Source organism: Salminus brasiliensis, chromosome 22, assembly GCF_030463535.1.
Source record: "Salminus brasiliensis chromosome 22, fSalBra1.hap2, whole genome shotgun sequence".
In the NCBI taxonomy this organism is placed as follows: Eukaryota; Metazoa; Chordata; class Actinopteri; order Characiformes; family Bryconidae; genus Salminus; species Salminus brasiliensis.
The window spans coordinates 24,692,585-24,716,024 of NC_132899.1; the positions used below are offsets into that span (position 1 = coordinate 24,692,585).

General features: G+C 40.2%; 2 protein-coding genes across 5 annotated transcripts in view; one reads left to right on the forward strand and one right to left on the reverse strand.

Moving 5' to 3' along the window:
• The window catches only part of gucy2cb (guanylate cyclase 2Cb), a 25,420-nt gene extending 23,713 nt beyond the window's left edge, over nt 1–1,707 (forward strand). For both annotated transcript variants that reach the window (XM_072667399.1, XM_072667400.1), the window contains exon 27: nt 215–1,707. In XM_072667399.1, coding sequence (XP_072523500.1) covers nt 215–413 — 199 coding nt within the window. In that variant the 3' untranslated portion in view covers nt 414–1,707. The remainder of the gene's footprint in view (nt 1–214) is intronic.
• On the reverse strand, nt 1,454–22,659 carry kctd17 (potassium channel tetramerization domain containing 17). Of its 3 annotated transcripts, none has more exons than XM_072667402.1 (7): nt 22,154–22,659; nt 12,521–12,629; nt 12,346–12,437; nt 9,222–9,368; nt 7,754–7,879; nt 7,284–7,419; nt 1,454–4,869 (listed from the first exon to the last, which is right to left on the reverse strand). In XM_072667402.1, exons 1-6 carry the CDS (start codon nt 22,505–22,507, stop codon nt 7,318–7,320), a joined length of 930 nt encoding a protein of 309 aa, XP_072523503.1. In that variant the 5' UTR covers nt 22,508–22,659; the 3' UTR covers nt 1,454–4,869; nt 7,284–7,317. The 3 variants fall into 3 exon arrangements, with proteins under 3 accessions (XP_072523503.1, XP_072523504.1, XP_072523506.1); XM_072667403.1 differs by having other exon boundaries at nt 9,270–9,368; nt 22,154–22,658; XM_072667405.1 differs by lacking the exon at nt 7,284–7,419 and having other exon boundaries at nt 1,455–4,869; nt 22,154–22,656.
• Nucleotides 22,660–23,440: the final 781 nt, after the last annotated feature.

Genomic DNA, 23,440 nt, shown 5'->3' on the forward strand with positions numbered 1-23,440 from the left:
AGCTGTACCTAGGTGGTGCCCTTTAATAAAAACAGAGCAGTCTAATAAACTGGCATCTCAGAGCCTCCCACAGCGAATACCGCACTTAAGTAAATCTTTGGAGCTTTAGTATGTACTGCTCTCTTCTAGTGTTTATTGTGGAAATGCTGTTGAATGGAGTGTTACATGTAGCTTGTTGGGCTTATCTTCTGTATTTTCCTCTTGTCAATGGTAGAGAAAACTTCCAGCTTCTGCAGCAGGACCTGGCCCAGATGATAAAGATGTGTCTTGAGAGACGGTCTCCGAGCCTGGAGAAAAGGAAAACTCTTTCCGCGGAGCAGAGGAGACTTAGAGGGAACTCCATACTGGGTGACTCAGAACAGCCTGAGTACTTGCACCTGGTTACTGTAGACAACCTGAGCACCTACCTGTAGCACCTCAGTAAGTCCTCAGTAACAAACACACCTGTCTTTATCACACCACAGTGACACTGCAGTCCACTGCAGAGGTTTGCACATACTGTATGCTTTTTATTCTCTATTTCTTCTCTATTGAAGTTTTCCCTTTTTTTCAGTTTTTACATAGCTGTACCAAATAACATATTTCGACTTCTTTTCTAGATTTCTCTATATTTCTGCTAGGGTTACATCTAGTTCCAAATTTTACCTAAGTCATAAGTCTAAGGTTGGGCAGACCTGTTGGTTGAAAGAAATGAACATATTCTCTACAGGAAAGAAACAACATATACACAGTACTGTGCAAAAGGTTTCTGGGCAGTAAGTTTTTATTAGCTCAGTAAAAAACTAATATTAGACTACATACTAATAAATATCATACAAAAAGTAGTGGTTTTACATCCCTGTGTTTTATTAAAGCATCTTCAAAGCTCTCCTCGCAGGAGTCCAGTATAATTATCAACCAGCTCCTGGTTTGGTAAATGATGTTCAATCAGGTGAGCTGGTGATGGAACTGAACACAGCCATGTGATGACTGGGGGCGTCTAGAAGAAATCTAATGTGTTGTGCTGATTTTTATAAGCTAAAGCGATCTTACTGCTGAGATACATGGCTTTAAATAATGTACTCAAGTGCCTAAAACTGGAGGGAAGCGCTGCATACCTGGCTCCAACGCACCAGCCTGCAGACGCCAGTGACTGCCAGCACCGCAGCAAAGGAATGTGGGGAGAGCGCACCATCTACCCACCTAGGAGCGAGCAAGGTCAACTGTGCTCTCTGGGCCTTGGCTGCTGACGACTACCAGCATAACTGGGATTTGAACCAGCAACCCTCTGATCATAGTGACAGTGCCTTAGTCCACTATAGCCCTCAGCAAAACATTTGACCAGAGGTGCCCAAACCGTTGTATTTAACTGTGTGTAGATGTATTTTTGCCACATTACCCATCCCTACTAGTCACATCACAGTAGGAAAATCAGGAAAACCACTAAAATTAAAGCACAATGAGTTTTTTTTTTTTTTTTTGAAAAAACAATTTTATTTGAATGTTGCGTTATCCGCTAGTCACACTTCAAAGAATGGATTGTCTACTGTAAAATGTGATTTTTGTATGCTTAACAAAATATCATCGAAAAATGCAATGATCCAAATTTCTTTGGTCTATATACAATATTTATGAATGATGCTGCAAATGTTAAGACTATAAACTTGATTGTTTTTCACACAAAGAAATCTCTAGTTTGTTGATAAATATACTTCATGTCCAACTGAACACACAAGTCTACACACAAATCTTTGATTTGTACAACTATTTCAGATTTTCAAAATGACAAAAAAAATGAAAAGAAAAATTGTTTTGTACAAAACAATGAATAAATAAGTAAACAAGGCAAAAATGATACAGAACAAATGGAAGTTACTGTACAGAGGGCAAACCCCTTTGTCCCTACCCCAAGTATCACCTCTAAACAGCTGTTAGCATAAAGCTGCTGAACGGTTTAGGAGTGATTACATGACCTTATAAAACACATTCACAACTGCAAAGTGTATACAAAAAGAAAGGCATTCAAAAAACAAACAAACAAAAAAATACAGGTGAGGTCATTTATTCCATTACTCTATGACCCGGCGCCCGATGTGCAAAACAAAGTGCATTAAAAGCTTACTTTAACATAAATCTTACAACAAAGAAGTATTTCATAACATTGTTATGTTTACCCAAATAAGACTAAAAAAAAACAAACAAACCTCCAAATAACTCAAGAACAGGTTAGATATGTCTACGGCTGCGTAGGGTCATGGCTCTTTGTCTTTATAAATTAAAGGGGTGTCTAAGACAAAACAAAACAAAAAAAAAAACACCACATCTACAACACAAAAAATGTAGATTAGTGTCCACCAATGTTGACCACAGTGTATTGATTCAAGGAAGAAATGCTTCAGATCTAGGCTCTGTTGTTGATATACGCCCTAAAATAGTGTGTTAATTAAACAAAATTGGATTGCTCTGTTTCCAGCACTTCAATATGCTCTACTAAGGACATGCTGGCTTTTCAGCCGACATGTACACACCTAATTGGTATTGACTGACCCACTAATGCACTGGTCTATTCTAACTATGATTACAAAATGCCTCTTGGCTGGGCACTGAGGATGGGTATCACAGAGTAAACCATGTTAACATTCAGAGTGACTTGACAAGCTCCTTTAAAAAAAACAAAACAAAAACAAAAAACCCACACATTTCATAGCGAAACACTACAGACCCTTAACATGCTTTAGTCTCTATGCAAAAAGAGAAAAAACACAACTACTGAATGAGCTCATACTGACAGACTGACCACAGCATGTACAAATAGAAGAACGCTGAGCTAACCTTCACCTGAAGGAAGCACAAGGTGTTTTTCTTATTCTTATTATCTTGTGCTGAATTGAGGCTTTCTGTTTGAACTGAATTTTGAAAGGAAAACTCCAGTGTTTTTAGTTTCAGCCTAATTTGTATCTGCTGAATCTGCAGTGCACAGTCAGTTACTGTGGGCAACAGGGAAGAAATGTGGTCTGATTGACATGATTTTGGCAAATGACTGAGGGGAAAAATGGCTCAAAGGCAGTCGAAGCACTAAAACCACAGATATTACATTAAGATTTTATGTTCCACTGTAAAATAGTTGCAGTGGGCTGCTGTCTGTTAACATGTAGAGTGCACTCAACTAGAACACGGGTAAAAACCAAAGGAACTGAACTGAGCTACTGAGCTTAAAACAGCCAGTACCCAACTCCTTCAAATGTGCCTTCCATCCCTATCAACATTTAACATTCAACCAATGAACAAAAGTCACTCACAGTTTGGATCACAGAAACATACAATGCACGAGAAGCTGCTTCAGCCTTTATACTACAGATGGTTCAAACTAACAGAATGGCATGAACAGTAAAACTAAACTAATTTATTTTAGTTTATACACATATAAGATAGAGAATCTACTAGTAGGTTTGTCCAAACAGTACTACAGACTGCAGTCACTTTCTTTGCCTAGACTCAATATGTGTGTACCCCTATTTACTTTTAATTTCTCTGGGCTAGAGCCTAATTTTACAATTTTCATAAAATTATTTTCAAATACATATAAAAAAAATTAGAATGGAAGTCAATGTAAAAAGACAATGTATGTTCTATCAGTCCACTTATAAATTTTGACACAATGTAAAGAACAGCTAGATTCACATTGTCAAAAAGGTTTATTTATCTGATTTAACTGATGCACCCCTCCAGGCTAAGAGCAATCTGTCTGTTACACAGTATGCTTTTGAATGTGTGTGATGTTTATGACCAACTATTTGAATATAGTTGAATATTTGACCAACAAGGAAATTCCTTTCTGATGCCAGTACATAACCCAAGCCTGCCTTCTAACCTTCCCATATCAACCCCTTTTCCCGCATCTAAAAAGAAGAAGAAAACCCGTTTACTCAAAGCACACTTACAAGTTATTGGGCAGTTTTTCTGCAGAACAGCGAAAAATACATTGTACATGTATACAGCAGCCCATTGTCTGTAATAACTGACTGTGCGCTACAGATGGGATAGGTAGAGATTCAGCTATTTCCTTTAGAGTATTTCCTTAATTGAGGCTTTCTGCTTTAAAATAAATATGACCTGTATCTACAAGTCGCAGAGGTGCCAGGCATATGCAGCTACTGCGGCATCATAATGAATGCTGAATAAGACTGCAGTAGCATGGCGTCACATTGTCATAACCTACACCAGTCTGACCTCACACTGTCATCCTGTAGTTCAACGCCAGCCTAGATCACTGCAGCATCCCAGTGGCATCCAATGACACAGCAGTGCACTGGTAAGCACCAAGCACCACTTTCAGGCCATGGCCCCAGCCTGGGCTTTTATTCTGCTGTGGGCAAAGAGAGTGATGCTGGAGCAATGCCAGGGTGACACTGTGAGGACATGTCCACTGCTCTGTAATGGTGCCCTGGCTAAAAGCTGATGCTCACATGCTAGCAGTACCAGACAGAACATGACTGGCACATTTTCACGGCCAGACAGGAGACAGCACTAAAACTCAGCAATGAAGCTTTTGTACAGCTGTGTATTCTTTATCACCAACCTGATTCTGAGTTGTACCACAATTAGGCTGCTCTTTGGTCACAGGTTACTAAGATGTACATGCTTCCTTTCTTTAAGCAGCAATACTTTCTCCCAAATACCTCTCACTTCCTCTTAGGCGTCCTTTCCATTCTTCCCTTGTCTTTTTGCTGCTGGTTGTAAGCTGGATCACTTTCTCCCACTGCCTTCTGAGAGGGACATTTCAGTAATTCTATAAAGGAATTATGGTGATAGAAAACAGGATCTGGAAACTTGACAAAAGTAAAAATAAAACCGCGCACTCTACATCCGGGATCCGTGAATCTGGAAAAGCTGTTGACGAAAAAAAGAGGGAGAGAGAGAATGTGAGAATTAATGTAATGATCTGCACAAAATAGTGACAATTAAACTTCACAACGGTAATAGTAAAGACAGCTGAATAAAGACTGGAGATGTAGGTGAAGATGGCAGTGACTATGGAGCTGAAACAGTGCTGGACCGCTATGGACCACTACAACCTGACAGTTCACATATATTCAATATTTATGATCCTCCAGTGCCCTATTGCTTTAGGTAAAGAGCATCTATGAGTTTTAAACTCCAATTAAATGTAAACAGCAAGTGATCATCAAATAACAGCAACAATAATATTAACAATGATAACTTACATAACATAATTCATATATATATAAATAGTAGTGGGGAAAGGGTATATATGAGACCATGCTTGCACATTTGTAATGGAGGCTGTTGGGGCAATTCCATTTTATTGCATCCTGTTTACTGGAATCTCTAAAAGATGGTAAGAGCCACTGGATCATTCTCACAAACCATGTCCATGAATATGAGTGTTATATTGTAAAAATATATTGTGCATATATATATCCATAATATTCATATAATGTATTACATCAAGAGAAACTCTGCATTACAGCTTTTGGCATTATTTACCCTAATTCTCTTCATCACAGTTTGTAACATATGCTCTTCATTTTACATATGTATCTTTTTAAACACAAAAATAAATGTAACTATTTAAACCTTAACTTTAAACTTTAACTTTAAGGTTGCTCTTGTAAACTCTTAAGCATCAATACATCAAAAGGTTACATAGAAAAACCTAGCAGGTTAAAGCAAAGCAACGTGCCATCGTGTTGTGGCGTAGGCTCGTCTTTTAAGATTTTCAGCTTGTTAGATGTAAAGTGCTACAATAAACGGAATAGGGTGACTGAATGAATGTTGTAAAATCTCAGCAAAATAACAGAAAAGAAGTGATGGTGTGTTGTGAACTTGAAAAGAAAGGTTTTGCTTACAGTCCTTACTCTTATCATTTGAAAGAATTTCAGATTTTCAAGCTCTCTTCAGTCAGTAAACTTGAGAAGCTTTTTGGTAAATGCACTAGAGATCTCTTCAAACAGTGCCCTCCAAAATGTTTGGACAAGGACAAGGACCTGGACCTGGACCACTGCTTCACAGTTTAAAAAATTAAAACAATCAGACCTGAATAAAGAACACATTCCAGACTTTAATACCAGATTTTAATGGGACATTTGGCCTCACCCAAAAAAATGGTGGCTCAACATGGTGAAATGAAAATGTACTAAAATGTATACAAATGAAATTACGGTCTGAAATATGTACTTTAATATCGTCTGACTGGATTGCTTTGAACTGTGGGGAGAGGGACATATTAAAAAGTGTCTATATCCCAAACATTATTGTGGGCACTGTATATGCTCAAGTCCTAGATATACTATCCAAGTCATTGTGTTTTGAGAGTTGTCACATGCCTGTTTTTTTAGGCAAAGTGGGCACTGGACAGCATGTTTTCTCTACTCTCCAAGGAACCATAGCTCAGGCTTCCACCCACTGCTTTCTATAATCAACCACCAGTTTTTAAATCCTGTCTTCTCTCAACTGACCAGCATTTTAAAATAGTTCTTATACTAGCACTGTATGCTTAATTTCATGGAGAGTATTTTTCTTTTTTTTTGTACTGCCAGTTAATCCACCTGTACGTAACTCCATCTAGCACTTACTAGCAATGCTCCCGAGGGGTGGAGGGGTAAAGACTTAACATGTCTCCTCTGATACATGCCAGCCACCACTCTTTTTGAACTGCTACGGCTGCAGTATCTGTCCGAGAGAGCAAACTGTGCTCTCTCGGACTCCAGGAGCTGCATGGCTCATGGTCTGCGTTAGACCACAGAGCCACTGTGAGCCCCCATGGTGAGTATTCTATGCCAGCAGAACGCAGTTACTTAATTTCTGTATTTTGAACGCTGAATTCTGTTATTTCCCCAATCTTGCTATAATATAATTTTATGGCTTAATGCAAATGAGTATGAAAACTGGGTTTAGTTTATGCACTGCAATCAAAAATTAATATAAATAGCAAATGTTTCTGATTGTGTTGTTATTCCTAGGCTTTTTAATTTAATTTCATACATACAAGGCAGCCTAGTGTTCAAAATGATTCATATAAATGGAATTAAAACGCAGACAGGCTTAACAGACGTCCTGAATGATAACACACAACAGCATTAATCCAGGGGGATGGAAGCTTCACAGGACCATTTTTTTTTGACTGGGGGGGGGTAAAGTGGGTATCTACACAGTAAAGCATGTGAAACTAGATGCAATGAAATACAACACCCAAACATCCTCCAACTACTGTATGGTCCAGCTGGGAGTTCTACATCTACCACCATCTACCACCAACACACAGAGCTAGCATTTGTCCTCACCCATCGCTGTGATTGGAACAATGACACAAGCCTCCTAATCTCTAATCCACTCATTGGGGCTGGCATTTCTCTCTCTCTCCTCCTCCTCCTGTTCCCCCTGCTCCTCCTTTGCTCCTTCCTCCTGAGTCTCTGATGTCTTGACGTTTAATGAATGGTTGACAGGGAGAAAACAAAAAGGAGCGCAACCACACAGGTGACAAAAAAGAAGAATGAACATGTTTCATAAAAATTGCCAAAACAAGAAAGATGTGCAGATGGATAGCAAGGTTTTGGAAAAGAGAAAACATGAAAGCCATATCGATATATATGTATGATGCTGAATGGAGAGTGATGGCAATGTACTTGAGGAGAAATCATAATCATTGTGTGAAGAGCATGGCATTGTGGCTGGCTCTGCTGGACAACACAGCTGGAAATGGCAAACTGGTCAAGTGAAACAGAACAGCAGTGTGTTTAAGAGTAGTCCTAACCTTAGTCTTGTGGCTTTGCTCGGTCCCCAGACCACTGCCAGATGTGTGCAGCTCTTTGGACACGACACAAAGGAACTCAGCCTGGTCCTCTGTGCCGTAGCTATAGGACGAGCCAATGTTCACCATCTACAACGCCAAGAGGGGACAAAGCAAGCGGATGTTAGGGAAGACAGAGAGAGAGTCTTCCATTAGAACAGGTCCTAAAGACTTAAAGGTCTTGTGCTTGTAAGGACTATCAGGCTGGTTTAAATGCCCTTACTTTAACTGGTAATCTTTACTTTCATTTTGATACAGCCTACTATTCTACATAACTGTGCAAATGACTTATTAACAGTTATTAAGTAATTAAGTATTTTTTTGATTGTTCTGCATTTGCATTGCAGTGGTTTGGTCTAAAAGGCTCTGCTCTAAAGAAACCAAAAATGGAACCAAGTTGGGGACATCGATGTCTCTAAAAGCTACTGGAAATAAAGTTACTTGTGATAAGCATGTGTAATAAGCTTTGGGCCTAAACTGTATTTCTACCTCAAAGAAATCATGGAAATGTGAAGAATTGTTATAGTAAATAAATGGCTACATTTGCACTGGTTCCCATCATTACCACTGTAAATGAGATGTTTCATATCAAACCACTCTGAATGAATGTGTTTACATTCATCTATTACATTCAATTAGGTAAATATTTTGGAAAATGAGTGGAATTCCCCCTTGAATACATAGTGAGTTACATTGATTGTGTCAATTACTGTTTCTGCAGGCTTGAGGTTGCACTTCTGGCTATTTTCTGTTTGCTTCATAATTAAGAATTGTCAAAAATGTAAAGGATGTTCTTGCTTTCTGCAAAACAACAGTTTCTCTTCTTGCTGCAATGCACTGCCTGCTGACTGTAATCAAAATTCATCTGAAGTTACACCATGTTTTTTCTTACTGGCAATAACTGTGTCTTTCACTGGGTTAATCGGGTATTTAAAACCTGAGTCCTAGTTAGATCAGATCACCTATATATGCAGCACCAATTATACATTTCATAAAACCCACAACCAGGATGTCTTTTGCAACTGCTCACGTGAGACTGAAGGACAGATGTAAATCTCTGTAGCGGAGAAAATCAAAGCTTCTTCATAGCTTTGTTAATTCAGTTTTATAGGTGCATACTTGGTTTAATATTTTAACTGATTTTTTGAACTCTTAATATTTCAAAACTGATGCAACTGACTTGGCACAATTAGTCACATTATTACAGCCCTATACTTTTATCAAAATAATCATAAAGAACCCCTTAACCACTGCCTTTACTAAAGAAGCCTTGAAGAAGCACTTTTATAATTGAACTGAGTAGCCATGATGCCACATTCTGGGCAGGTGTCATTTCGGCCACCAGACACGTTAGTGGACTCTGAGTTCTGGAGGGGCAGCGGGACACTTGGGGCAGGGGGAGGGAAATCAACTCAGCGTCAGTCCAACCCACAGTCCAGAGCAGTCCGGGGCGGGGCTTTCGGCAGGCGCGCACGCTGACCTGCTCAAACTTCCAGCCGTCCGACATGGTAGACACCATCTGGGTCAACTCTTCCTCCTGGCACTGCAACACCCTGTACACGTGCTTCGGAGGTACCTGCTGTAAAAGCAAGAGAGAGAGACACTGAGTAAGGGTAATAAGAGACAGGCTAGATATCAGAGAGAACAGAAAAAGGTGAGCCTTAGTGGAGGTGAAGAGCGAAAGAAGCATGTGTTGGAGAGGAAAGATAAAGAGCAATTGTGAAAAACCCTAGAGCAGAGTGAGGAGAGAGTGGGAGAGAGACTGAGGGCTGTTGCACAAGAGGTTGAAGAGTGTAGAGAGATGGCTGCACAGCAGTGTCCATGCAGAAGTGCTAATATGCATTCCTAAAAATGAAGATGCACAAAATTTACTGCTATAGAAGAACCGCTTTTCAGTGGATTGTTTTTTTAAAGAACAATTTTAAATGTATTCACATTTACAAATCTTCAACCATGGTTCTTTAAGGGTCCAAATGTGGTTATTCTATGGAAGTAGTCACCAGTCACCATCATCTACAAAAGGCTGGTGTGGTGGCAGGCTTTCATTGCGGTCAACCATAAGTTGCTCTCAGTGTTCAAATAGCTGAATAGTTATAGTGAGATGAGCTCATTATTATTTTGAAAAAAATATATATTATATTATGACTGGTGACAGTAATAATGCATACACATTAAATTAGTAAATTGTTCATTTAAATGGTCATTACACTATTTAAGCCCAGAAGAAAAGGTTTCATGCTCCACAAAGAATGAATCTTTTTCCGTAAATCAGCCAATATTGGTTATGAGCAACATAACAGGAGGGATATGAAATAAATAACTAAATAAATAAAGTGTACAGTGTACACATTGAGGGGTGTATAATTTGGATATTAAGGCTAATCAAATGCTACATAACATCAGTATGTGTAAGTGTTTTATTTTATATCATAATTTTTTACATCTCCAAACTCAAGATCCAATGTATCCAAACAGTCGCTTTAACCCATCTTTAAAAATCCCACTTTTGATGGTTGCTGGTTTCAAAAGGTCTAAGCTGGTCTTTGAATGTCAAGGTGTTGAAAAATCTGATCATCCAATATACTCTTACTGGTAAACTAGACAAGCAAAGTGTATATTGCTTTGAATTTTGATCATGCTTGGTCTTGCTGGTGATGCTGGTCAACCTGCATCGTCAAACCTGGGTCAGGTTAGTCATGCTGGTAGACCAGCTAAAGCATCAAACTCAAACAAAAACATACCCTGTGCTGGTCAAGAGCTAAGCTGGTCTGCTAGCTAAACCAACTTGACCAGCTTGAGCTGGCTAGGGTTGTTTTTCCAGCAGGGAGGATACGGTTATAAAATTGTTTTCAAAGCCAGTTAAGTCAAACTAATTATAAGTATAAAACGTAAATTAAAGTGTAATTCAAGAAACATGCATTTCACAATTAAACTTCTTAACCATTTAAATAGTAAATCAGCCAATACTGGTTACGAGATTTATTACTCCTTAAAAACAATATCTGGGCAATATAACAAATGTTGTTTTAAATTGTGATAAATTACATCACACTTCTCTAAGTGTGTCGTTGACATTGCCAGTACATTGCCAGTACCTTCATTGCAAAGATTAGTATTAGATTAATTGTATAGTGTGTGAAACACTGAATACGCATAATTTGTACCCATTTTTTTTTTTTTTTTTATGATCGTGTTACTACATTTCCACCACATCGCTCACCCCTATGATATCGGCAATAATAACAGACCTGGCCCTGTGCAGACATTGTGTGTGCATCAGAATATGGTTTCAGCATGGTACAGTGGGGAAAAAAAAATAATTAAGTCAGTCACCAATTGTGCAAGTTCTCCCACTTAAAAAAATACTCCAGGACCTTGAAATGCTTCTTACGAAGCCACTCCTTTGTTGCCCTGGCAGTGTGCTTGGGATCATTGTCATGCTGAAAGACTCAGCCACGTTTCATCTTCAATGCCCTTGCTGATGGAAGGAGGTTTGCACTCAAAATCTCACAATACATGGCCCCATTCATTCTTTCATGTACACGGACCAGTCGTCCTAGTCCCTTTGCAGAGAAACAGCCCCAAATCATGATGTTGCCACCCCCATGCTTCACAGTTGGTATGGTGTTCTTTGGATGCAACTCAGCATTCATTCTCCTCCAAACACAACGAGTTGTGTTTGTACCAAACAGTTCTACTTTGGTTTCATCTGACCATAAGACATTCTCCCAATACTCTTCCGGAACATCCAAATGCTCTCTAGCAAACTTCAGACGCGCCCGGATATGTACTGGCTTAAGCAGGGGACCACGTCTGGCACTGCAAGATCTGAATCCCTGGCGGCGTAGTGTGTTACTGACGGTAGCCTTTGTAACATTGGTCCCAGCTTTCTGCAGGTCATTCACTAGGTCCCCCCGTGTGGTTCTGAGATGTTTGCTCACCGTTCTTGTGATCATTTTGACCCCACAGGCTGAGATCTTGCGTGGGGCCCCTGATCGAGGGAGATTAGCAGTGGTCTTGTAGGTCTCCCATTTTCTGATGATTGCTCCCACAGTAGATTTCTTCACACCAAGCTGCTTGCCTATTGCAGATTCAGTCTTCCCAGCCTGGTGCAGGTCTACAATTTTGTTTCTGGTGTCCTTCGACAGCTCTTTGGTCTTCACCATAGTGGAGTTTGTAGTGTGACTGTTTGAGGTTGTGGGCAGGTGTCTTTTATACTGTTAACGAGTTCAAACAGGTGCCATTAATACAGGTAATGAGTGGAGGACAGAGAAGCCTCTTAAAGAAGAAGTTACAGGTCTGTGACAGCCAGAAATCTTGCTTGTTTGTAGGTGACCAAATACTTATTTTCCACCATTATTTGCAAATAAATTCTTTAAAAAATCAGACAATGTGATTTTCAGAATTTAATTTCTCATTTTTGTCTCTCATAGTTGAGGTCTACCTATGATGTCAATTACAGGCCTCTCTCAATTTTTTAAGTGGGAGAACTTGCACAATTGGTGACTGACTAAATACTTTTTTCCCCACTGTATGTTAGACAGATTGCTCCTTACCTGGGAGGCTTTACAGTCTCGTTCTAGGATCCTCTCTTTAATTAATTTTATTAATGGAGTTATGTTGTAGAATTCTGCCTCCTCCAAGACACCTGAAGTGGCAGACAGACTTGTGTTAAACATATTTGCATTCGGTACAAAATGCCAGAAAATATCCATAATTACAGTAACGCACCTTCTTCAGCCAGTTCCTTGTTATACACTAGTTTCCCATGCCGAAGGTAGTTGAGTATAGGGCCGAAATATGTCGGGTCTCTGTCGATCACGTAGGCGCCGGTTTCATCCTACACACAAACATTCAGTCTCAGTCAGGATTTCAACAGTGTCATGGATTCAGCCTGGCACGTAAACCATCTTTATTCACACGGTTATGTAAGCCTTTATCTCACCATACCAGGCCCTGGGTGAAGGGAAAGGGTAGAAACAGCATCGCTGAGAATGCATAAATAAGACAGAAGAGTATACAGCTACACAGCAAAGCTGAGACAGTTACTGATTTTAAATATGCTGGCATATACAATCACAATACTGTATCTTATATGGTCTTGAATATGAGCAATTCCCATAATCATGTATGATTACTAGCCAACAGTCTACTCCTACAGTCTCCCTATTTGGCAAATGCAGTTATGATCTAGACAGTATACAGTGGAGGTGCTGGTGGTGATAATTCCATATTTATTTAAATTGTGGTTTAGTTTTTTTTAAGTGTTTATTTTTGTTAAGATTTATAGACTAGACAGAGTGCTGAGACTTTAAGTTACAAACAAATAAATCTGATATATGTGGCCTAAGTGTAGTCACATATCCATGCTGGTTGCTATAGTAACAAGGCAAGTATGAGTGCACTGACTAGCAAGAGGCTAGCAAAAACTACTTTACATCAACAACATGATTAGACCATTAGTGAAGACCTGATCAACACGTAGCGTTGTCTGACAGGCTAGTAGGCTCCTCCAGTAGTACACAAGCTTTACATTTAAATAGTTACTGAAGCGGTCACTACTAACTACAACATGCAAAATAAAAGATACAGTTGTGATCAGAAGTTTATTTTCAGTCATCATGGACATGAACACCAAGGCAATACTGCTTTTTTTTAATCTTTGAACTGTTTTCTAGATCAAAATTAGTGACCTGCATCTTTAATAGAAAAAAAGAATTTGGGCATTTTAAGAAGTAGTAGTTATTGGCGCCTTGAGGACACCAAATGACGCTCTGAACACTGTGGTTAAAACAAAGACTCTGAACAAGATTCAAATTAAAATAGCCGATAAATAAAACATTCCTAGATTGGATCGGGACAGCCTCACATGAAATCCAACATGACTGGTCAGATTTCTGGAGTCGCATGTCCAGGAATATGACTCTCGGATAAAAGTCAAGTCAAGTGAGATTTAATGTGGCTTTCTGTGTTTTAGACAGGTCTGCTAAAATAAAATAAAATAATAAAAGTGAGCATACAGCAATCACCATCAATTATGTCAGTAACTGAACAATCTATTGATTATTTCGATAATTAATAAAGTGTTTAGTTTAATAACAGGCTCAGCTGAACAATAACAACCTGTAAATCGACTTTAAAATCATGTCGAGTGTCATTTCAGCATTGATTTAACAACCAAACATATAACTTTTCAAAGGCTCCCTGGTAGGCATGTCTAAAAATGATCCTTAGTGAATGATACTTAAAAATACGGATGGCAAAACATGCATATATGCAGAGGTTCTTCAGACTTGGAGGTAAATTTAAAACTTTTGACTAAAATGACTGATCAAATTGAATCGAGTAATAGTGACAGCCTGGCAGTTTTTTTAAACATTCAGGATATTTGTCCAGTAATGCAGTAGCACTGTAAACTGTAATCACTCTGCTCACTCATATCATGAAGAGGAAATTTCAAATGTAGTCTCACCCCATCCATGCAGAATGTAAACAGTGATGGAGAGAAAAAAGAAATGTCAAAGGAAAGAGCACACATGGAGGCCGTGGCTGCGGGTCTCATCAGCAGAGGTACTGTCACTGCCTCGCATGGCTGAGTGGCTGCTCTCTGCAGCGAATTAACCTTAAGAGCTCAGTGGGGGACCCGCAGGGCCTGTTACATTCACTTCGCTCAGCCTTTTCTTAGCTCAGAGATAAGGGCTCTCCTTTAAATCATGCCCTGTGGAACACATTACACAACCCAGCCTCAGCATCGACCACGCTTTCTCAGAGTGAGAAAGAGAGAGAGACACTACATAGACCCACAGGCAAACAAATGTGTCTCTGTACCTTATACCAATCCTCAAAATCAGAAACAACCCCAACTCTGCACTATAACCACGAGTGGCAAAGGGTTAGTGCATCTCGCCCTGGCCTTAGAGCTCATGCTCAATGGCAGGCAGGATCAGAGGGGACTCTTTGGGTACATTCATATATTGATCACCTCTTGGAGGAAGTGAAGCTGATTTTGTCAGCACTTACTGGACTGACCAACACACAGTACAAAAAGTCCAAGGAGCTCAGCACAGATCATCAGTTAAAACAAATGTACGGAAGTAACTGGGAGAAGACGACTCAAACTGTCACTTTGACACCTTGAACCTTTTGTGTATTCGGTTGTGGGAATGGATGTTGCAGGACATGACCTCTTCCTCTTGCCCCTTCTATAATAATGGAGTGTGAAGTACATTTTCCTGAGACCGCCATCATTTTAAAGCAATAACACCAATCGAAAAACTCTGCTTACTCTGACTGGACTCACATGATGCTTCATGGTCATGGTCACGTGTACACTAAGTGGTAGAACTAACTGATAGAAAATCTTAGCATGTAAGCAAAGCCAATCCCTATAGATCCCTCTAGCCCACACCTGGCATGACACTTAGACATGGCTTTGGCCAATAGGTTCATGTTTATCTGTTCCAGAGAGTCCTATTCTATTGGCAATACTTCTCTACAGGTACTAGACAAGTTGTGTCAGCAATGGGTGCCATGTAATGTGGCTGAATGTATTCATTAGAAGGAGTGTCTACAAACGTTTTTTTAGACTTGACGCAGATTGACCCACAGATTGCTCTGCAGGTTTTAATTTGCCCACTGATCCGGTCTGATTACCTTATTGCTGACTGTTGGCCAATGCCAATCCAATCTTTGCGTTTATACAAATAATAAAGCCCCACAACTTAAGCAAGATATGCCGTTAATAAACTGTTGGTTTTAAACACTAATTCATTGTGTGGTGTGTGGCAGATTTTTTACCTTTGATTTACCAGGGTATTCACATTAAAATTCATTATAAAAACAATAAAAACTTTTATAAGTGAGCCCTGGTCAAGACTGAATGCTTTTCTTTCAAATGATTTCATTAGCCTCCTCCTCTTGGTCATGAACACACTGTCCAGAGCTGGTTTAGAACCAAAAAAAGTGGAGAGTGAAGTTCTCCCGCTGGAAGAACGTCACGTTTCCACCTAAACAGGTGTAATTCAAGAGTAAAGACGGGGTGGGAGTACACAACTACAACTAATCTGGGTGGTTTCGGCAGAGTAGGTGTACAGGTAGAGTGGTTTATATCATCCCCTGTGTGGAGTTTGTTGTTGCTGCATCATGCTTAAAAACACCTAAAAAAAAAAAAAAAAAAAAAAAAAAAAAAAAAAAAAAACACCTCTCCAAATGTTAAGCCTGGAGGTAGATTATTCATGCTTTGGGCTGGGTTGCAGCCAGTGGCAAGGGGAAGGTCACGGTTAGATTGAAGAAGGGATTCCATTAAATAACAGCACATGGGAGAAAACATCACACCATCTGTAAAAAAAAAAGTTCCACAGTACGATAATGATCCTAAAACACACCTCAAAATCCACAATGGGCTACCTCAAGGTGTAAGCTGTAGTTTTCACAATGGCATCTTTAACGTTAAGCCTTAGCTATATACAACAACATACTTTGACTTGGGACTCCCAAATTTTCGCATGTGACTATATTTCTGAGTAGACATGATTTTTCTTCTCATATCTCATCCAGCATTTTCTGCTGATACCTGCCCGAGACCCATGCCTATAGATTCTGATATGTCGTCTCGTCTTGGTTGCACATTTCAGCCTGCAAGTTTTGAATAAGGAGCAATGCAGGACAGTCAATCAAAAGAGAGCTCATCTACATATACAATAATGAAAGGCACAGTAGGCACAGTAAGCGTGCAACAGAGTGAAATGATATTTAAAAAGGAATAAAGAGACGTTGGAAAATGGTAATGTGTAAATGATGACTCTTTTATATAACACGTTATATAAGTGGAATTATATCAGGGGAAACAAATATAAAAAAAACAAGTAAAATATAGTGCATCAGATGTACTGTACAGAAACACACACTCACACCCCAGCTCTCCACCCACACCGACACATTACAGCCAAAACCCAATGTACACAAATACCATATACACACCCACATGGAGAGCACAATCTCCAGGACAGCTTCAGCAGCAGACACCTCCACACTGGATGCGACCTGACAGCAGGCTTGACAACACCTGCGCAAAAATCTCTTACTGTATTCGTCAGAGGACCATGATACACAAATGTGTCAAAATGACCCGGGGATTTAGCACAATAAGAGCTCCTGTGTTACTACGATATTTCCTCAAACCAGGGTAATTCCACAGAAAACAAGTACTCTATGAGTCAACGTTCGTTCTGGGTTCATTTGCACATGGAAATAAGAGGAGCAAGTCCCTGTAGCAAACCACCTGGCTCCCAGAGGAACTACCTGGTGAGCAAACAAAGGACTTGTTTATATCAACATGACCAGGCATATTATCTCTTTCCCTGTGCTGACTCATCCTTTTCATTGTCACCCTGTGCTTTTTATTGTTTTCCCATGCTTAACTTATTGAACTGCAGGCATATTATTCATTATTAATCAACCACTATAAATTATTCTGGAGCTGTGCAACATAAAACACACACACACAAATATATAAATAATATTTGAGTATTAGCTCAAATAAATCTTGAAAATGTTTAAAAAAAAAAAGGATTAACAGAAATTAAAACAGATGTATTTACAGATTTTTAAAAAGAGTATTAACAGATTTAAAATGTATTTTAAGTGCATTTTAAAATGTAAAAAATCATGAAAAAAATAGATTTTTAAAAAATGTATAAACAGAATAAAACAAATATTCAGTACTCAGAATCATCCTTCTTTTGCTCATTTACAGCCAAAAAGCCATTACAGACAATAAAGAGTTGATGGAAGATAATCTACTTGCATGAGAAAGTCAAAAGAAAATACTTGGGGTTAAAACATGATTAAAAGATTCAGAGAAAATGGGACCCTTAACAACCGTGCAGGGTGTGGCAGACCACCTACTAACCCCATCAGATAAACAGCACGTAAAGCATTTATCTTTGAAAGAAAGAGGATACAATCAAGCTCCACTTTCTGTTTCTCTGCATTCTTTCACTGTGAGAAGACGACTCAATGTGGAACTAAAACGATGTGGAGCTGATCAAGCAGCTCTAACTAAGAAACAGACAAACAAACAACAAAAACATTAATCAAAGTGAGTCCAGACCTCAATGTCATGAAATGTATCTGATGAGAAGCAGAAAATGTTCCGACTTCTAAGAACTTTGGACTTCTAAGAACATATGAAATAAACTGTGATGTTACCGGTGTGTTTCTTTTTGTTGGGTAGGTGAGTGTTAGTACAAAAGACTACTGTAAGATGCTCATCCTGAGTAAAATGCTTCAAATGAAATCTTATATATGCAGATACTAAATATATATATCGGTATCAGGAGATTTCAGACTTCAATTCCTCATGGACATATTTAAATACATTACATCTTAGTTTCCCAGTAGTTATCAAATAAGTCTTAGGAACTACTGAATAATATGTTTTAATGTAATAACCAATAACAGGCCTAAGATTCATGGGGTTAACAATCCTAACCAGATGTGTTTAGCCATACACGGCAAAAAGAGAAAACAATCCTCCAGCACGAAAAAAGCAAAGGGAAAAAAAGCAGGACCCAGAATAGAAGCGAGAATGCTCCATAGATATTTTTGGCCAGAAGTCTGGCAGTCTTCAAGGTGCCATGCTTCTAATCTTATTACAAGAATAATGCATGGTCAGTGAGTGTGTACACAACAGTGCTGGGGCCAGGGGAGGCAGAGCCTCGGCATTACAACAGATCTTTAACACAAACAGCTAAATCAATATGTGGTGCTCAGGAGACTACACGTTTGTTTGTGAACACAGGGCTTCAGACAAGCCAGATACGCTGAGTAGACGTATACACCGATCAGCCATAACATTAATAATAACATGACAGGTAAGGTTATAAACATTGATCATCCTCATCTACAGTGGCATCTGTCAAGGGGTGGGATATATTAGGCAGCAAGTAAACAGTCACTTTTTGAAGATGAGGAGTTAAAATCAGGAGAAATGGGCAAGCATTAGAATCTGAGACACTTGGACAACAGCCCAACTGTGATGGCTAGATGACTAGGTCAGAGCATCTCCAACTGACCAACTGAATATTGGGCCGGTGGTATTAATGTTGTTATAGCTGGTCGATGTATGCATAATGTCAAAAAGCGAGCTTAACCTCACTGAGAGATGCTCTTCGGAATGACTATTGGGGATTGTTAGGGATGATGAGCCGAAGACGGAAATGAAGTGTTAAAGTAGGAAAGAGCTCAAGCTTAAGTAGATTCTCAGAACGATGGTACAGTCTAGAAGCTCATAAACCCTGGAAAACACTACTTTACCACAAAATGAGAGTTTCTAGTTTCTAGGTTGGAGGTTTCTTCTAATCCACATATTTGCACCAACCCAGGCAAGTAAGAAATGTTTCTACAAAAATAAATGTCTGGAAAAAGAAAAACAACAACAAAAAAAACCTGAATATCTCCAAAATGTTTGCTAAATCATCCTAAAACGTTCACACAATGTATTTTCTTTTCACCTCCAGCTAAAGTTCTCCCAGTGTCTGCCCAAGAAGGATGAGGTCGATGTTCTACCACACAGACCAACTCTTTCAAAACATCAGTTGTTTCATTATTCTGGAGTTTAATATTAATATGCATACCAGGACACTAAATATCAGCGAGTAGGTGAGATCAAAAACCTTGTTTTTCTTACATGAGACAAAATCTGTCTGAAAAAAGCATGGGGATGTATGTCTGTATAGGAGTAAAGTGGAAGGAAGTAAACCATTCAGCCTGTAATTTTCTCAGGAAAGGAGGAAGAGAAACAAGCTGTGCTAAGAATGCTTCACTCGTTCACTCATCCACTATTCCCTATATAGCATTTGATGCATAGTGAACTGACCACGTTCGGAAGCAGTACTTCTGTTAAAAAAAACAAGAAAAAAAAGTGATGAACATTTGTGTGATGTATTCATATTCGGTTGCATATTAACAAATCAATCATGTCTGCCATATGCACTGTTCAGGGGTAGGTTACTGATGGGGAGGGGGGGGTTCTGAAATCAGAACAGTGAGATCTGAAGACAGAGTACAGCACTGCTATCTGGGCACTGTCTGCCACCAATCTTTACATGTAAAGGGTACTTTCCATACTGGGTTTTGGAGAAAACATAATATTGATATTATATTAATAGATCGGTAATTAGATAATACACCCCTAGTGAGTAACATGTTGTGATTTTAGTAACACACTCTGGAGTATTGGTGTACAATAAACACTATTGGGCAGATATTACCTGCCTCAGAAATATATGCCATGGAAAATGAGAAATTTTCCTTTTGTATCAAAAGATTTAATTTGACATTTCACAAGATGTGCACACTGCAGTAACGATACTGAAACAATTAATTGTGCATCCCTAGAAAATACACACTGTACTGTACTATAAAAATTAAACAATTAAAACTAAATCATGTACAAGGTTTTTTTTATTGGCTGATATTTGAACAGTTCTCTCTTTGGTCAATTCACTAATATAAGCATGGTTATTTATTTCAACTAAAACCACATCTACTAACAGTCTGTATAACAAACTGTTAGTAGATCTTAGAACCATCTGTGTATTCCTGCCACCCTGGGATACATCTGACCAGAGACGTTATAACTAAGGAGATCGGCCACTGTCTGAAATATGAATTTGGGTGTGTGTGTGTGTGTGTGTGTGTGTGTGTGTGGGGGGGGGGGGGGGGTTCTCGTAATGTTCAACATGCCGACTGCTTATGGACTTAAAGTCTCGTCCTTTAACAAAAACAACAAATTAGCTTGCTGGTTATGCCGTGAGCGGAGGAGGGTTAACGTGGTAGCAACGTGGTGCAAACATTAGCCAGAACAAGCCACAAAATCCTGTTTTTTGGGCATTGTTGAGCCGAACACTAAAAACTATTCAAGAGATTTTTGTCAGATTTTATCAGTGGCTTAAAATATTGTGAAATGGTCATTTGACCTTCAGTGTCTAGTAGTTTGTCTCTCCTCATTCATAGAGATGGGAACCTGGTCTTGTGTGGCTGGAAATAACTGCCCGGCTGTGCTGCAAAGATGGCCACTGAGTGAACAGACTTGACTATAAGGACTACCAGCGTACATCATCTATTTACTACATTTTGTGATGCATTATGGGTGTTTGATAGTGAACTGTATAGGGAATGAAATGTACCGTTGAGATTTCGCACAACACTGCAAAACACTACACAAACACACAGCTACAGACTTGACCAATCTGAACAGAAATAAAAAGACCTGTATATAAGGTCATACTTTATAGGCCAGTCTCCTCAACATAGATTAAGCCTAGTCTTGGACTAAGTTGCTGGTTCAAATGCTGAATCATCACCGGAAATGCTTTTTAGTCTAGGATTTGTCTTAATCCTGGTCTGGAAAACCGGACCAATATGAGCAAAGTTTTGTAGACACCTGCCCATCCAACATTTCCTCAGGAATCAGGGGTATTACCTGTTACAGCTGCAGTAATAGCACCGACACTTCTGGAAACTAGATCTTGCACAACTGATCGTGAGGAATCGACTGCATTCAGCCACAAGAGCATTGGTGAGGTTCAGGTGCTGATGTTGGATGATTAGTTCTGCATGACGAATGCCACTCCAGCTCATCCCAAAGGTAGCACTAGCTCCTCTGCTCCACAGTCCAGTGCTGGGGGGTGGGCTGGAACCCTCTAGCTGAGGCTTGGCACTGGGTACAGTGACCTTAGGCCTATGTGTGGCTGATCCAAAGCCATATACCATTCTTTTGGCAATGGATTCTAGGCTGTGTGAATGCTTTAGCTATGGATGGGTTAAAAAACAGCAGATCCGCTGCTGTAAATATAAAGTTTGGACTGCAGAAGAGACTGTAGGCGTGAAATGAGCGCAATTATCGTGCTCCAGCTGGTCAGGGATGCTGCACTGAGAGAGCAGATGCTGTATTAATAGCTCAGCGTGGCGCTGCAGAGCACGTGCGCGTCCATCTGACGCTCGAGCTGCTCTCTGTCCCTCTCTTTCTGTAAACGGAGTCTGGGGGAGGCAGGAGTGGGCTTCTTATGCCAATCGTCGTGCCACCTTAAGCGCTGCTGCAGTTGCGTTCAGCTGCCTTCAATTTCAGCCTGTGGCGCCAGAATGTGACTGCTGCAGCATTTAAGGTGGAATTCGCCTGAAGATGGCGAATAAGAAGCCCACCTTAGCTTCACAATAAGATAATAGGAGATGGAGGCGATAGCCCTCCGTTCAGACTTAAGTAACGCGTTTTTTTAACCCTGTACGCTGACTAACTCGCAGTTCCCCTAACGCACCCAGCGCTACAGCCCAGGCGAAGCCATGGTCACGAGTGCACCTTACCGTGTCAGAATGGAGGTCCTGCTGCTGGCACAGGCGATACAGAAACGAGGTCTGCTCCTTCAGCAGTGTCTGTCGTGTGGTCAGAAACACCGTGCCGCCCACGTTCAGCCGGACCCATTTGCCGTTTCCGTTCCCACCGCTAGCCCCGGTGCCGCCGCCTGCCAGGCTGTTTTCCGCCCCACTCGCCTCCACGGGCGCCGCCGTGGCCGTAGACGCCGCTCCTTCGCTCGCCTCGCTGTCTTTGTTGTTGTTATTGTTGTTGTTGTTGCTGTTATGGTTGCTAAGCGCTGGAAGGGAAGGGGCGCTTTCCGTTACAGCCTGCGGCGCCGTTTTTCGTTTCTCCTCCGCAGCCATCGGTTAATAAATGCGAGACTATGCTTGTGTGATGCGCCCGGGTGAGGCTCCTCTAGCCGCTGGTGGTGGTGGTGACTCTGGGCTCTGTGTGGAGCGCGGTTGTCGGTTGCTGGTCCTCAGGTCCCCCCGCCCACCGCTCCGCACTGCGCAGACTCCGGAGACTCGGCTCTCGAGACGGCTAATTAATGTAGCCCTGCTCCTCAAGTCGCAATGGAGCTTTTAGATCATATTCATCACGAATTATGAGAAAAATATTATTGCATTATATAAGAGTGGACGTTTGCCTTGAGAATGAGATGACTTCGTTTGACTGACACTGACACTGACACTGACCTTTTTACCTTGTTAGTTGATGGTTGGAAAAATGCTGCGATGACGTGTGACGTGAGAAAATGGCGGCTGATGTAGCCAACCTAGCTATAGCTAACGGTCAAACCTTCACCTCACCAGCAGAGCAGTCATTCTGCTAAGGCTATGAGGATAAATAACATTGTTCTACAGCAAGTTAAATGCACTCAGATTTCAGATAATAATAGGCACCTCAACCATTAACAGCAGCTGCACTGTTAAAATAAAGAACTATGAGAACTATGTTTCATCCAGTACTGATTCTGTCTTCTCCGCCATGTTAAAAGGTTGAAGATCACCTCAACTCATGAACCTGAGTATCAGATTCATCACAGAATTTCCCACTAGAAATTACGACTTGAAGGGATGTTCATGTGCAACCTCCAAGTCGGGAACTCTTGGATTTGGATTTATCATGATCCCGATAGCAAGTGAACGCAGCATAAGCACAAATCATAGTGTGATATTCATAACACAAACAGTGTGCTTCTCTATAATCTTGTAATATCTCAATATAATCTTTGATTAAAGTGCAGTCACTTTTTCCTGCTCCTAACGCCTTCCTGCACGGGCTCATGTCACTGT